General features: G+C 48.1%; 1 protein-coding gene across 1 annotated transcript in view; it reads right to left on the minus strand.

Annotated features, from left to right (window-relative positions):
- The window catches only part of LOC308171710 (ephrin type-A receptor 3-like), a gene marked incomplete at both ends in the record, with an annotated part of 72,708 nt that overhangs the window by 27,535 nt on the left and 30,173 nt on the right, over positions 1-15,000 (minus strand). Inside the window, 2 exons of the mRNA XM_080546582.1 lie at positions 12,536-12,887; positions 14,781-14,888. Coding sequence (XP_080402708.1) covers positions 12,536-12,887; positions 14,781-14,888 — 460 coding nt within the window. The remainder of the gene's footprint in view (positions 1-12,535; positions 12,888-14,780; positions 14,889-15,000) is intronic.

Genomic DNA, 15,000 nt, shown 5'->3' on the forward strand with positions numbered 1-15,000 from the left:
GGAGGGTCACTCGGTGCCTTCCTGTTACTCTGTTTCCTGACGACGAGACGCAACGGCTGCCTGGACGCCCCCTCTGTCGCCCTGACAACTTAATCACACGCGCGGGCATGCGCACACGCACCCACGCACACACACACACACACACACACACACACACACACACACACACACACAGACTCGGACATACTCAAATGGACAGTACACACACACACACACACAAACTCGGGACATACTCAAATGGACAGTACACACACACACACACACACACAAACTCGGGACATACTCAAATGGACAGTACACACACACACACACACACACACACACACAGTACAGTACCTTGCTCCCTCAACCTGCACCCCTGTTCCCTCCTATTGAAACCGGCTGTGCAATACGACTCAAACACAAACGCGATTATTATTCAACGAAAACTTGAGTGTGTGTGTATGTGCGTGCGTGCCTGCGTGTGTGTGTGTGTGTGGTGTGCGTGTCTGTATATGTGTGTGAGTCTGTGTGTGTGTGTGTGTGTGAGTGTGAGTGTGTGTGTCTGTGTGTGTGAGTCTGTGTGTGTGTGTGTGAGTGTGTGTCTGTGTCTGTGTGTGTGTGTGTGTGTGTGTGTGTGTGTGTGTGTGTGTGTGTGTGCGTGCGTGAGTTCATTTTTTCAATGGAGCTGTGAATGTGCCCAATTAACGGCAACTATAGCCCCTGGGTCCCCTTCATGACTCTCTCCTCTCTCTCTCCCTCTCTCCCTCCCTCCCTCCCTCCCTCCCCCTCCCTCTGTCTGCCTCCGGAGGGAGTAGAGGCTCTATATAGGGATGTGAGGGGACTTGTAAGGCGCGTTTAGCGCCAAGCGCTCGGTCCATGGCCTGCTTTCCTCTCCACAGCTCTCCTGATCCCTCAGGGAGGCGGCCATTTTGAGTACCATCCCGTTCAAACAGCCAGGAGAGAGAGAGGAGGGAGGAGAGGGAGGAGAGCATTGTGAAAGGGAAAGAGAGGAGAGAGAGAGGTGAGAGAGAGAGAGAAACAGACAGGAAAGCAGACAGAAATAGAGAGAGAAACAGCTCTAATACCACCCTTGACACTTCACCAGCTTACAACCTAAAACCTTGAGTTTACAATGCACACACACACACACACACACACACACGTACACACACATAGTGTACACACACACACACATGTACACACACATAGTGTAGACACACACACACGCACACAGACACACACACACAAACACACACACACACACACACAGACACAGACACACACACACACACACACACACACACCTTTTGCTCTTGTTCCCTGGGCTGCCAGCGAGTGAAGGACTGGAAACGTGTGTGTGTGTGTGTGTGTGTGTGTGTGTCTGTGTGTGTGTGTGTGTGTGTGTGTGTGTTGTGTGTGTGTGTGTGTGTGTGTGTGTGCAGGGCAGCTCTTGACCTTCAAAGGTCTCTGTGATGAACATTAATGTGCTCAGGTGGACTTTATTGACTGGACTGGCCAGAACATCACACACACACACACACTCACACACACACACGCACTCACACACATACACACACACACACACACACACACACACACACACACGCTTCCTTCTGCTGTTAAAGGTACTGAATAATGACAAAGACCGTGTTTTAGAGAGGCTGTTAAACAAGACATGATTTCCCTGCAGAGTCTTAAAGATCACAAACGGACACACACACACACACTCTCTCACACTCACACACACACACACACTCTCTCTCTCACACACACACACACACACACACACACTCTCTCTCACACTCTCTCACACACACTGAGCCCCCTCTAAATGAGCCAAATGTCTTTCACAGGTCTGCAGATTAACCTTCTTCCGACATCTGTTTTCTGCTCCAACCTTTCATTACCGAACAAAGACCCCATCCTTATACATCGTGTGTGTGTGTGTGTCTGTGTGTGTGTGTGTGTGTGTGTGTGTGTGTGTGTGTCTGTGTGTGTGTGTGTGTGTGCGCCTTAGTGTGTGTGTGTGTGTGTGTGTGTGTGTGTGTGTGTGTGCGTGTGCATGTGCGCCTTAGTGTGTGTGTGTGTGTGTGTGTGATGGTTCATTCCATCCATTCTCTGGTGAGACATGGAGTCAAGCGGCCCGTACGCAGGCGACAGCAGGACCAACCAGCTACTACGTCTGATCCTACCTCCACCTGAACACCAGCCCAATGGACCCCCTACACACCATCTCTCAATGAGAGAGAGAGGGGGGGGGGGTAGGGAGAGAGAGAGAGGGGGGAGGGAGGGAGAGAGAGAGAGGGGGGGGGGGGAGAGAGGGCGAGAGAGAGACAGAGAGAGACGGGGGGGAGGGAGAGGGAGTGGAGGAAATGAACCAGCAGAGATGTGAAGGGCCTTTTATTCCCTCCCTCCCAAAAACCTGACAACCGGCTTTCCTCAATAAATCAACCCCACCCCCCGCCCCCCTCCCCGCAGCTGAAACCAACCGAAGCAGGAACCTTCCCCGACCAAACCAATCCACAAACGCCGCCGGCTGATGTCATCATTCATTTCACTCCCGGAATATACCGGATAAAAATACTTTATAACATCCTCCTCCTCCCACCCAGTCTGTCTCCATCCGTACGGAGACGTAGATGTAGAAAACACACACCGGAGGTCCCCCCGCGGCTTAAGGCCGGTTTAGGCTTCTGCGTCGAATTTACGTGCGTAGCTTACGTAAATTCTTACGTAGGTCTCGCAATTTACACTTCTGCGTAGGCCGCGCTGCAATTACACCGTCACATCGCTAGGTGGCAGTGTGTTTTCAGCCCCTGTGCTGTGCCTTTTCCGGTTAGGAACTCAACGGAGCTCAAAGCTCTAAGCGGCATAATAGCGATCTTTTTGTTGTTATGTTGTTGTAAATAAAAGTTCTATGATGCATTGAAATGACATTAAACTAAGATAATACGATGGTTATCATAATTTTTCAAATCTTTATTAATAAGTAATTACAGAAAAGGTGAATGACATTTCTGTCATGACTTCCGCATTTTGGGCGACGAGAGAGTCGGAATCTTGTCTGAATCATGTGCTACCAAGCGGACCAATCACAGAGCTTACGGTTAACGTGCGCTCTGACGCGTGGATAGATTTTTTGAGAGGAGCACGTCCAGGCTATGCACGTCCACGCGGGACTACGTAAGCTTACGCGTAGCCTACGGCGTCGACTTTACGCAGAAGCCTAAACCGGCCTTTAGTTAGCGGAGCGCGCCCGCGCGGAGAACAACGCTTAGGTTGTGTCGGGTTCGATTCCCGCGGGGGACCGATTTTTCGCGTACTGAAAAATGTATGTGGGTACGCCCTCTCTCTTTACCGCGACAGAGCGAGGCACTCTGGGTAAGAGCGGCAGGTAAACGGCATTGTGTGTTGTTCAACAAAAGCTAAAAATAGACGTGACACACTTGCGCGACGACGTCATGGCGGTCAGTCCGTAGTCATGGACGACGCAGACAGACAGACAGACAGACAGGCAGGCAGACATAGTGACTCTCTCCCTCACACACTCTCTCTTTATCTCTCGGCTGACACAGTCTGATAATAATGATAATAATCATCATCATCATAATCATAACCATAATCATAGTAATAATAATAATAACAACTTTTATTTGTATAGTACTTTTCCTGCAAACGGTGCAGCTCAAAGTGCTTCAATTTAATTTTAATAGAGCATAATAACACACAGTAGAGTATTGTGTAAGGCTAGGACACAGACAGACAGACAGACAGACAGACAGCTCTGTGTACTCCACATCATCCTGACCTACATCCAACTTTCCCACCATCAATCACTAGAGACTAGTGCTCTGGGAGGAAGGATGGAAGGAGAGGAAGGGAGAGAAGTGGAGAAGAGAGAGAGTGAAAGAGAGAGAGAGAGGGCAAGAGGCTGCAGTGGATGACAGGTGTCTGTCCCTTGCCCTCTCTCTCTCTCTCTCTCTCTCTCTCTCTCTCTCTCTCTCTCTCTCTCTCTCTCAATATCTCTCTTTGTCTCTGTCTCTGTCTCTGTCTCTGTCTCTGTCTCTGTCTCTCTCTCTCTCTCTCTCTCTCTCTCTCTCTCTCTCTCTGGTCTGGTGGGTTGTCAACAGTGACTTGTGGGGGCAGGGTCTGTGGTTTTTTCACACCTGGTGTCAACAGTAGCAGTTTGATGCTGTGTGTGTGTGTGGAGGGGGGCGGGGGCCAGGAGTGTCCTTTGTTCTGTAGACAGGTAGGGGGAGGAGAGTGGAAGGGAGGGGAGGGGAGGGGAGGGGAGAGGGAGGAGAGGGGAGGAGTGTTGACTTTGTACAGTAGGATGTGATTGAGTCATGTCTGGTGATGGTGACTCTGATTGTATGTTATTTTGTCTATCAATTGAGAAAGTGTGATTCTGAGTCTCTCTCATTCTCTCTCTCTCTTTATCTCTCTCTCTCCTCTCTCTCTCTCCTCCTCCATCCTCTCTCTCTCCTCCTCCCTCCTCTCTCTCTCTCTCTCTCTCTCTCTGTCTCTCTGGTCTCTAAGGCAGTAATTGGCGCTGTCAGGCACAGACAGTATGAGATCTCCCCTGTAGAGCCACACACACACACACACAGACACACACACACACACACACACACACACACACACACACACACACACAGACCATGGTAGTTCACTGTGGCCCCCCTAGGGGTTAAAGAATGAGAGGAAAAATCAGCCGACGAGCTGGAAGACAGAGACAGAGAGGGGGGGGGTGATGGAAGAGGCAGTGGCAGAGACAGATAGACAGAGAGAGACAGAGAGAGAGAGAGAGACACAGAGAGAGAGAGAGAGAGAGAGAGAGAGAGAGAGAGAGAGAGAAAGAGAGAAAAGAAAATTCAGCTTTAAGACCTACAGAGGCATCGGGAGTGAGAGTTGAAGTCAAAGAGACAAGAAAAGATAACTGTGTGTGTGTGTGTGTGTGTGTGTGTGTGTGTGTGTGTGTGTTGGGGGATTATGTAACTCCAGTGACAGCCCAGATGAGGATGATGTGATGTGAACATACAGGGTTTCACAGTCAACAGAGAAGGGGTGGCTAGAGAGCTGGCTTCGGTTGGCGAGAGGCAGAGAGAGGGAGAGGGGGAGAGAGAGGGGGAGAGAGAGAGAGGGAGGGAGAGAGAGATAGAGAGAGAGAGGGAGGGAGGGAGAGAGAGAGAGAGGGAGGGAGAGAGAGAGAGAGAGAGGGAGAGAGCGAGGGAGAGAGAGAGAGAGATAGGGAAAGAGGGGGGGAAAGAAGAAGAGAGAGAGGGAGAGAGAGAGAGAGAGGGAGAGAGAGAGAGGGAGGGAGAGAGAGAGAGAGAGAGAGGGAGGGAGAGAGAGAGAGATCAAACGCCCAGCCTTGGTTCTGCTCTTCATGCTCTGATGACTCAGTGGTAAAAGGCAGACATCAACACCCTCCTTACAGCGCTACAATCACCCTGCCTTAACATGCCCATGTTTAGTCCTTCCTTTAGGAGAGAAGGAGAGAGGGAGCGGGAGGAGGAGAGAAAGAGAGAAAAAGATGGATCCATGGCTTATAAATGTTTAAAGAGAGGGAGAGTGGAGGATGGGAGTGAGGGAAGGGAGGGAGCGAGGGAGGGGAGGCAGGGGGCTCGAAAGAGGAGAGGGACAGAGAGATGGTGAGGTGAAAAGGGGTGAGACGGGGTAGGAGGGGGAGAGGAGGTGAGAGAGGGGGTGGGGGGGTCGGGGGGGGGGGGCGAGAGAGGGGGGTGGTACCATTATAGAAATAGACACCAAAGCCAGGTTTTCGGAATAGCGGCAGAAACGAGGGAATGGGAAAATAGAAGGGTAATTGGAGGCGTCTGGTGTTTGTCTGTGTGAGAGAGGCCAGTAATGATTCCATTATCACCTCACACAGTACAAAAGAGGCAAGCAGGAACACAGAGAGAGGGAGAGAGACGGAGAGAGAGAGAGGGAGGGGGGGAGAGAGAGAGGGAGAGAGAGAGAGAGGGGGGAGAGAGAGAGGGAGAGAGAGGGAGAGAGAGAGAGAGGGGGGGGAGGGAGAGAGAGGGGGGAGAGAGGGAGAGAGAGAAAGAGAGAGAGGGGGTTAGAAGGAGGATGGAGGGGTGAGATGCAGAGATTGAAACAGGGTACACATAGAGGGACGGAGGCCGTAAGATCGGGAAAAACAGCAAGAGCGAGTGAGCGGAACAGAGAGAGATCGAGAGAGAGAAAGAGGGAAAGAGAGAGAGACAGAGACATAACGAGAGAGAGAGAGAGCACAACAGATATACATTTGCTATTTCCTGCATCAGTACAGACACATTTACAACAAAAAGGAATCAAGTTCTTTTTTCATAATAACACACAGTACACACAACCCCCCAACTCCCCTCCCTACCCTCCAGAGAGGTAGAGAGAGAGAGAGAGAGAGAGAGAGAGAGAGAGAGAGAGAGAGAAAGAGAAAGAGAGAGAGAGACAAAGAGAGAGAGAGAGAGAGAAAGACAAAGACAAAGAGAGAGAGAGGGGGAAAAAAGAGAGAGAGGGAGGAAGAGAGGAAGATATTTAAATGCATTAGCGTAGCGTTAGCTCTCCCAGCGGGGTCTCTGCAGCGTGGGTGAGGGGCAGACACCTTTTGTTTGGAGCCAACGTTTAGCACTAAGAGGGCCCTCTTTAAAAGCATGGCACTCCCTCTCCCGGGGACCCATTAGAACGTTACACGAGAAGTGTCACGGCCCTTTTGTGTCCTCTGATGCCTTTGTTAAAAGCCGCGCGGATTATTGATTGACTTATACGCCACGTCACATTATCTATTTATTTTCTTTTTTCGCTTTCTTCTTTCCGAGAAATAAGAGACAGTGAAAAGAACAAGACAACCGCAAAAGAAGAGAGAGAGACAGTGGACTGTTCTGACCTAGCCGTGACGAAGATGGATTTTTTAAAAGCTTTTTTTTTTAATATGTACTCACCCGTGAAATTCTATCTTTCACTTCTAGATACACAGAAATGGGCGAGACCTAAGTGTATACTCTACACTCACAGAACACTTTAGAAGGAACACCTGTACACCAGTGGCGGCTGGCCGATAGAGGGCGCTGGGGCGCCGCCCCCACCTTCACAAAAAAGTTTTTTTTTTAAATAAACATTGTTTATTCACAAAATGCGGCTGATATTCTGTCGGCGCCTATCAGCATTCATTAAAAATCCTCCAATACAATAAACATTTTTATCTGTGTGTGTGTGTGTGTGTGTGTAAAACTCACTGTTAAAATACATAGGGGAGAACGCGGGGGCGCCGGTCAATGGATGTCTATGCCAGGACGAATACTTTTCGTTTACACGTGAGCTGTAGCAGCGCTCCAATTGGCTGTCTCTATTTCTTGGCCAGGGCGCACAAATGTGCGTCCTCCTGAATCTCCTGTTGTATTGCAGACAATGCATTATGCTGAGGACTCCCGACTTCCGGTTTTCCGGACTTCGGGCTTCCGGAGTATTTTAAATGAACATTCGTAATGTCTGTCTCTGATGTTCATGGTCAATTAAATCAGCCTATTTTGTGCAACTAATAATGTTCCCGCTAATGGGTTAACCAAGCAGCCTCGCACCTAACGTGCAAGCACCTATCTTCGAACTATTCATAGCAATATGCGCGGAGCAAGGCGGAGGTACGGGTAAACACGGCTCATGTTCTGTCATCAAAGGTAAGAGTTGGTTTTCTTTAACTCAGCTGATGCATTGTTGTGTTTCTGACATGGTCTGGTTGTGTTTCTGACATGGTCTGGTTGTGTTTCTGACATGGTCTGGTTGTGTTACTGACATGGTCTGGTTGTGTTACAGACATGGTCTGGTTGTGTTACAGTCATGGTCTGGTTGTGTTTCTGACATGGTCTGGTTGTGTTTCTGACATGGTCTGGTTGTGTTTCTGACATGGTCTGGTTGTGATACATCATTGAATGTGTTGACCTGCTGTGATGTGTTGACCACCATCACTCTCCATCATCATCCATCATGTGTCTATGAAATAGATAGTACCGGTACTGTACTACTGACTGCAGCATTCATCTCTGCTCATTGATGTAGCCATGTCACACAGACACATAGTACACATATTCATCTGCTACCTTTATTAACCTGAGTGTAGCTGTGAGGCCTGTACTAGCCTTGTTGACTAGACTTCCTCCTTGTCTGACACTGGGTATTGGACCGTACCGACGTCCATAGACCGGTCACTCTTCCACCTCAGTGTCTGTAGTTGACAGGGTAACTTCTCCATGGCCCACACGGTCATTTTAAGGGTGAAAGTTGAAATTATACAATGGTTGTAACGCCAGTGCGTGTTTATGCGCGTGCACGCGGAAAAAAACCGTGCACGCGAAAAAAAACGCGCGCTGCGCGGGCGAAAGAGGACCCCCCCGCCACACTGCTGTGCCCCACCCAAAAAATTTTGCACCAGCCGCCACTGCTGTACACCATCTCATTCATTCAGGTGGTGTAATGGTGTGGAGAATGTGTTCTTGACACACTTTGGGCCTGTTAATACCGTTCAATCATCACTTGTACCGAAAACTAATTCCACCGACCTAGGTCGTGTGGTCATTAAATGATTCATGCATTCATTAATTTATTCATTCTTGAATGCCACAGCCTATTTGAGTGTTGTTGCTTCCTTCATGGACACTATGTACCCATCTTCTAATGGCTGCTTCCAGCATGATAACGCACCCTGTCACAAAGCAAAAGTAATCTCAAACTGGTTTCATGAACATGACGATGAGTTCAGTGTTCTTCAGTGGCCTTCCCAGTCACCGGATCTGAATCCAACAGAACACCTTTGGGATGTGGTAGAACGGGAGATTGACAGCTTGCAAGTGCACCTGAAAAATCTGCAGGAATTGGGTGATGCAATCATGTCATCATGGAGCAGAATCTCAAAGGAATGTTTCCAACATCTTGTGGAATCAAAGCTACGAAGAATTGAGGCTGTTTAAAAATCGATATGGTTTTACATTATTTCTGCTTCATTGGGATAGAGACTGTAGAGATGACAGGACGGATGGGTGAGAGAGAGAGGAGGGATGACATGCAGTATATTCAGCCGACACCTTTATCCAAAGAGACTTACAACAAATACATTTCTCTCAGTGAGTGAATCATCTATCCACCAGTCATAGCAGGAAAAAGTAATCTATGCTCAGGCCAGGGGCCATTGGCAGTCGTCATGCTAGAAGAAGAAAGATTATTGTTGTGCTACACCACCAAGCATCCCAAGGCTGTTTTGAGAGCAAAGAGAGAACCTACCCAGTATTAGTATAGTGTTCCTAATAAAGGGAGGCCCTACCCAGTATTAGTATAGTGTTCCTAATAAAGGGAATCCCTACCCAGTATTAGCATAGTGTTCCTAATAAAGGGAGACCCTACCCAGTATTAGTATAGTGTTCCTAATAAAGGGAGACCCTACCCAGTATTAGTATAGTGTTCCTAATAAAGAGGCCCTACCCAGTATTAGTATAGTGTTCCTAATAAAGAGGCCCTACCCAGTGTTAGTATAGTGTTCCTAATAAAGGGAGACCCTACCCAGTATTAGTATAGTGTTCCTAATAAAGGGAGGCCCTACCCAGTATTAGTATAGTGTTCCTAATAAAGGGAAGCCCTACCCAGTATTAGTATAGTGTTCCTAATAAAGGGAGGCCCTACCCAGTATTAGTATAGTGTTCCTAATAAAGGGAGGCCCTACCCAGTATTAGTATAGTGTTCCTAATAAAGGGAGGCCCTACCCAGTATTAGTATAGTGTTCCTAATAAAGGGAGACCCTACCCAGTATTAGTATAGTGTTCCTAATAAAGGGAGACCCTACCCAGTATTAGTATAGTGTTCCTAATAAAGGGAGACCCTACCCAGTATTAGTATAGTGTTCCTAATAAAGGGAGACCCTACCCAGTATTAGTATAGTGTTCCTAATAAAGGGAGACCCTACCCAGTATTAGTATAGTGATCCTAATAAAGGGAGGCCCTACCCAGTATTAGTATAGTGTTCCTAATAAAGGGAGACCCTACCCAGTATTAGTATAGTGTTCCTAATAAAGGGAGACCCTACCCAGTATTAGTATAGTGTTCCTAATAAAGGGAGACCCTACCCAGTATTAGTATAGTGTTCCTAATAAAGAAAGGCCCTACCCAGTATTAGTATAGTGTTCCTAATAAAGGGAGACCCTACCCAGTATTAGTATAGTGTTCCTAATAAAGGGAGACCCTACCCAGTATTAGTATAGTGTTCCTAATAAAGGGAGACCCTACCCAGTATTAGTATAGTGTTCCTAATAAAGAAAGGTCCTACCCAGTATTAGTATAGTGTTCCTAATAAAGGGAGGCCCTACCCAGTATTAGTATAGTGTTCCTAATAAAGAAAGATCCTACCCAGTATTAGTATAGTGTTCCTAATAAAGGGAGGCCCTACCCAGTATTAGTATAGTGTTCCTAATAAAGGGAGACCCTACCCAGTATTAGTATAGTGTTCCTAATAAAGGGAGACCCTACCCAGTATTAGTATAGTGTTCCTAATAAAGGGAGGCCCTACCCAGTATTAGTATAGTGTTCCTAATAAAGGGAAGTTAGTTTCAGAGCTTCACTGCAACAACCTTCCTCCTCTTCTATCTCTGTCAGTGTTCCATCTCTCACACACACACACACACACACACACACACACACACACACACACACACACACACACACACACACACACACACACACACACACACAAACACATAACTCATGTTGTTAGACCAGGGACACAGGCATAAAGCCCCTGGCCCTTGACCCCCGCCTGTCAATAAGACTCCATCATTACCTCCTCTGGGCTACCGCAACACACACACACACACACACACACACACACACACACACGCACACACAGATGCACGCGCATGCACACAAATCCACGCATGAACACACACACACACACACGTGAGAGCACACAGGCACGCTCACACACACACACACACACACGGCCACAACGTATTCGAGTTAAAGGTAGCTTGTTAAAGGTGGTGGGTCGGGTCCATTTATTATCCCCGGACAAGAAATCACTCACCACCCAGACAGGCTGAGGTCAGAGAGGTTCACCGCCTCTCTGTGTGTGTGTGTGTGTGTGTGTGTGTGTGTGTGTGTGTGTGTGTGTGTGTTGTTTAAATAAAGTTTTAACAGAGGTGTCCGTCCACCAAGCTGGCTCGCCAGTGTTCATCGCTGTGTGTGTGTGTGTGTATCTCTATCATCACGACTCCTTTTTGATTGTGATGATTGTGATTGTGATTGTGATTCTGATGATTCTGATGATTGTGATTGTAAATGTGATTCTCCTCATCCCCTCTCCCTTCAGACAGAGAGGCAGGACGACCACTTCAGACGATTGAGACGCCCCCCCCCCACACACACACACCAGATCGAAATGCGCTGCGATCGGCAAAAGATGTCTAATGCTGCGTGGAGGAACCCACGGAACACAAAGCACAGCTTGTTCTGATTCCGGGCTCTTCCCTAGGGCTGGCCAAGAATTTTTTTGTGCAGTCGAATTGGTACGGACCCAAAAACATCAACGGGTTTCTATCTGTGCTGCTTTCCATTTGGGATGCGGCAGAGCAGGGGAGCCGCGCGGCGCGGACATGAATCATGAATAAATATGATTTAGTTTTAGGGTTTTTTCGTCCTTTTTTTTTACTGCGAAGATGACGCCGCGTTATTACTTAAACGAATCCAGGCCGTGGAGAAAGTACACACACGCGCACGCGCACACACACACACACACACACACACACACACACATTTACGCAAACAAACACACACACACACACACACACATTTACGCAAACAAACACACACACACACACACACACACACTTATGCAAACAAACAAATGCACACACACAGACACACACACACACACACACATTTACGCAAACAAACACACACACACACACACACACACATTTACGCAAACAAACACACACACACACACACACACTTATGCAAACAAACAAACGCACACACAAACACAAACAAACAAACGCGCACACAGACACACACACACATCCGTGACGTTTTATAACTCAGTAATCTGCTGAGGCGTACCCTCTCCTCCAGTCAGTAACACAAACACACACACACACACACACACACACACACACACACACACACACAGTCACACACACACAGCAGGGTGAGTCACCCACTTACCACTGTCATCAGTATTCTAGCCTCATAAACTTGACTTCTTTGAATGGTTCCTATTCCATTTTCATAAACAACAACATTGTTTTCTCCCTCCCCCCCTCCCTGCCTCCCCCCCCCCCTCCCTGCCTCCCCCCCCCCCCTCCCTGCCTCCCTCCTTCCCTCCCGTCTGACCACTGACAGAGCAGCTGTCACACGCACACACACAGACACACACACACACACACACACACACACACACACAAACACCACAACGTCATAGAGTCATTGCATCCACACACTGGCCTTTCGGTGGTCTCTCACACACACACACACAGACACAGAATCCCCCCCGCCCCCCCCCCCCTCCCCCACTCACGTTGGCAGACGTCCTTGTACTCCTCGTAGCCCGGCTTGCACACGCACCTCCCGATTGGCACCAGCCAGCCCCCGTCGGCGCTGCAGTACATCCTGGGCGCCTCGAACTCCTCCGAGGCGTTGACGCACGCCCCCCGCACCTCCACCAGGGCCGAGTCCCCCCCCGTGACCGTGTCGGGGAACTGGGCCAGGTTGAGGACCGTGAGGGGACACTTCTTGTAGAAGACTCTGACGGAGACCAGAGCGATGCAGGCGCCCAGGTCCTGGAAGGCCAGGTAGAAGCCCTTCTTGCTCAGGTTGCTGATGTCCCGCACCTCCGTGTTCAGCTTCATCACGCGGTCCCCCACGTCCACCTGGAGGAGGGGGGGAGGGGGAGAGTTAGGTTAGGTTGGGTTGGGTTTTGTTGTGTTGGGTTGGGTTGGTTTGGGTTGGAGTTGGGTTGGGTTGGGTTGGGTTGGGTTGAGTTGGGTTGGAGTTGGGTTGGAGTTGGGTTGGGTTGGGTTGGGTTGGGTTGGAGTTGGGTTGGAGTTGGAGTTGGGTTGGAGTTGGGTTGTGTTGGGTTGGGTTGGGTTGGGTTGGAGTTGGGTTGGGTTGGGTTGGGTTGGGTTGGAGTTGGGTTGGAGTTGGAGTTGGGTTAGAGTTGGGTTGAGTTGGGTTGGGTTGGGTTGGGTTGGGTTGGGTTGGAGTTGGGTTGGGTTGGGTTGGGTTGGAGTTGAGTTGGGTTGGGTTGGAGTTGGGTTGGGTTGGGTTGGAGTTGGGTTGGGTTGGGTTGAGTTAGGTTGGGTTGGGTTGGGTTGGAGTTGGGTTGGGTTGGGTTGGGTTAGGTTGGGTTGGAGTTGGGTTGGGTTGGAGTTGGGTTGAGTTGGGTTGGGTTGGGTTGGGTTAGAGTTGAGTTGGGTTGAGTTGAATTGAGTTAGGTTAGAGTTGAGTTGGGTTGAGTTGAATTGAGTTAGGTTAGAGTTGATTTGAGTTGAGTTGAGTTGGGTTGGGTTGGGTTGGGTTAGAGTTAAGTTAGGCTAGGTTAGAGTTGGGTTAGGTTAGGCTCCAGTTAGGTTAGGTTAGGTACGAATTAGGTTAGGGTTGAGTTGAGTTTGGTTAGGTTAGAGTTAGGTTAGAGTTAGGTTAGAGTTAGGCTTAGTTTAGGTTAGGTTAGAGTTAGGTTAGAGTTAAGGTAGCTATGTACAGTTAAGGTAGCTATGTACAGTTAATGTAGATATGTACAGTTAAGGTAGCTATGTACAGTTAAGGTAGATATGTACAGTTAAGGTAGCTATGTACAGTTAATGTAGATATGTACAGTTAAGGTAGCTATGTACAGTTAAGGTAGCTATGTACAGTTACGGTAGATATGTACAGTTACGGTAGCTATGTACAGTTAAGGTAGCTATGTACAGTTAAGGTAGATATGTACAGTTAAGGTAGTTATGTACAGTTACGGTAGATATGTACAGTTACGGTAGCTATGTACAGTTAAGGTAGCTATGTACAGTTAAGGTAGCTATGTACAGTTAAGGTAGATATGTACAGTTACGGTAGCTATGTACAGTTAAGGTAGCTATGTACAGTTAAGGTGGCTATGTACAGTTAAGGTAGCTATGTACAGTTAAGGTAGATATGTACAGTTAAGGTAGCTATGTACAGTTAAGGTAGCTATGTACAGTTAATGTAGAAATGTACAGTTAAGGTAGCTATGTACAGTTAAGGTAGCTATGTACAGTTAAGGTAGCTATGTACAGTTAATGTAGAAATGTACAGTTAAGGTAGCTATGTACAGTTAAGGTACATATGTATAGTTAAGGTACATATGTACAGTTAAGGTACATATGTACAGTTAAGGTAAATATGTACAGTTATAGGAGAGGTTTAGATCAATCCATCCATACTAGGCATCCGTGTTGGAGATGGGAGATGGAGAGTTTGTGACACTAGTTATCGGGGGGGTATCTTCAGGGGCCAATCGTTAAAAAACGTTTAATCTGGATCAGAATGATCAGGATTATTTTCTCTGATCCAGGATCAGATCGAGCTGGCTGATTTCCCCTAGACGACTCCAAATCAGCCAGATCGATCGGATCCTGGATCAGAGAAAAGTATCGGGATCATTCTGATCCAGATTCAAAGTTCTGCCCTTGTCTTTTATATGTTCATAGGGTGGTTTTAAGCAAGAAAGTGGGGGGTAGTGTAATCTGACTGTGGATCTGTGGGTGTCAGGGTGTTTGGGGTTCAGTGACGTCCTTGCTACTGACCTGAGTGAAGCTCTCGTCAGCGGCGATGGTGTCGATCTTCACATACTGACTCTCCTTGATGAACCACAGGTTGGCGTTGTTGGATTCATAGTAGAACATGTTGAATGTCTGACAGAGACACACACACACACACACACACACACACACACACACGGACACACAAAAAGGCAGGTTTTAACATCTACAACAGCTTGAGAGCACAGACAACGTGTGTGCGAGT

Source organism: Nansenia antarctica, assembly GCF_963989245.1.
Source record: "Nansenia antarctica genome assembly, chromosome: 16".
Classification (NCBI taxonomy): Eukaryota; Metazoa; Chordata; class Actinopteri; order Argentiniformes; family Microstomatidae; genus Nansenia; species Nansenia antarctica.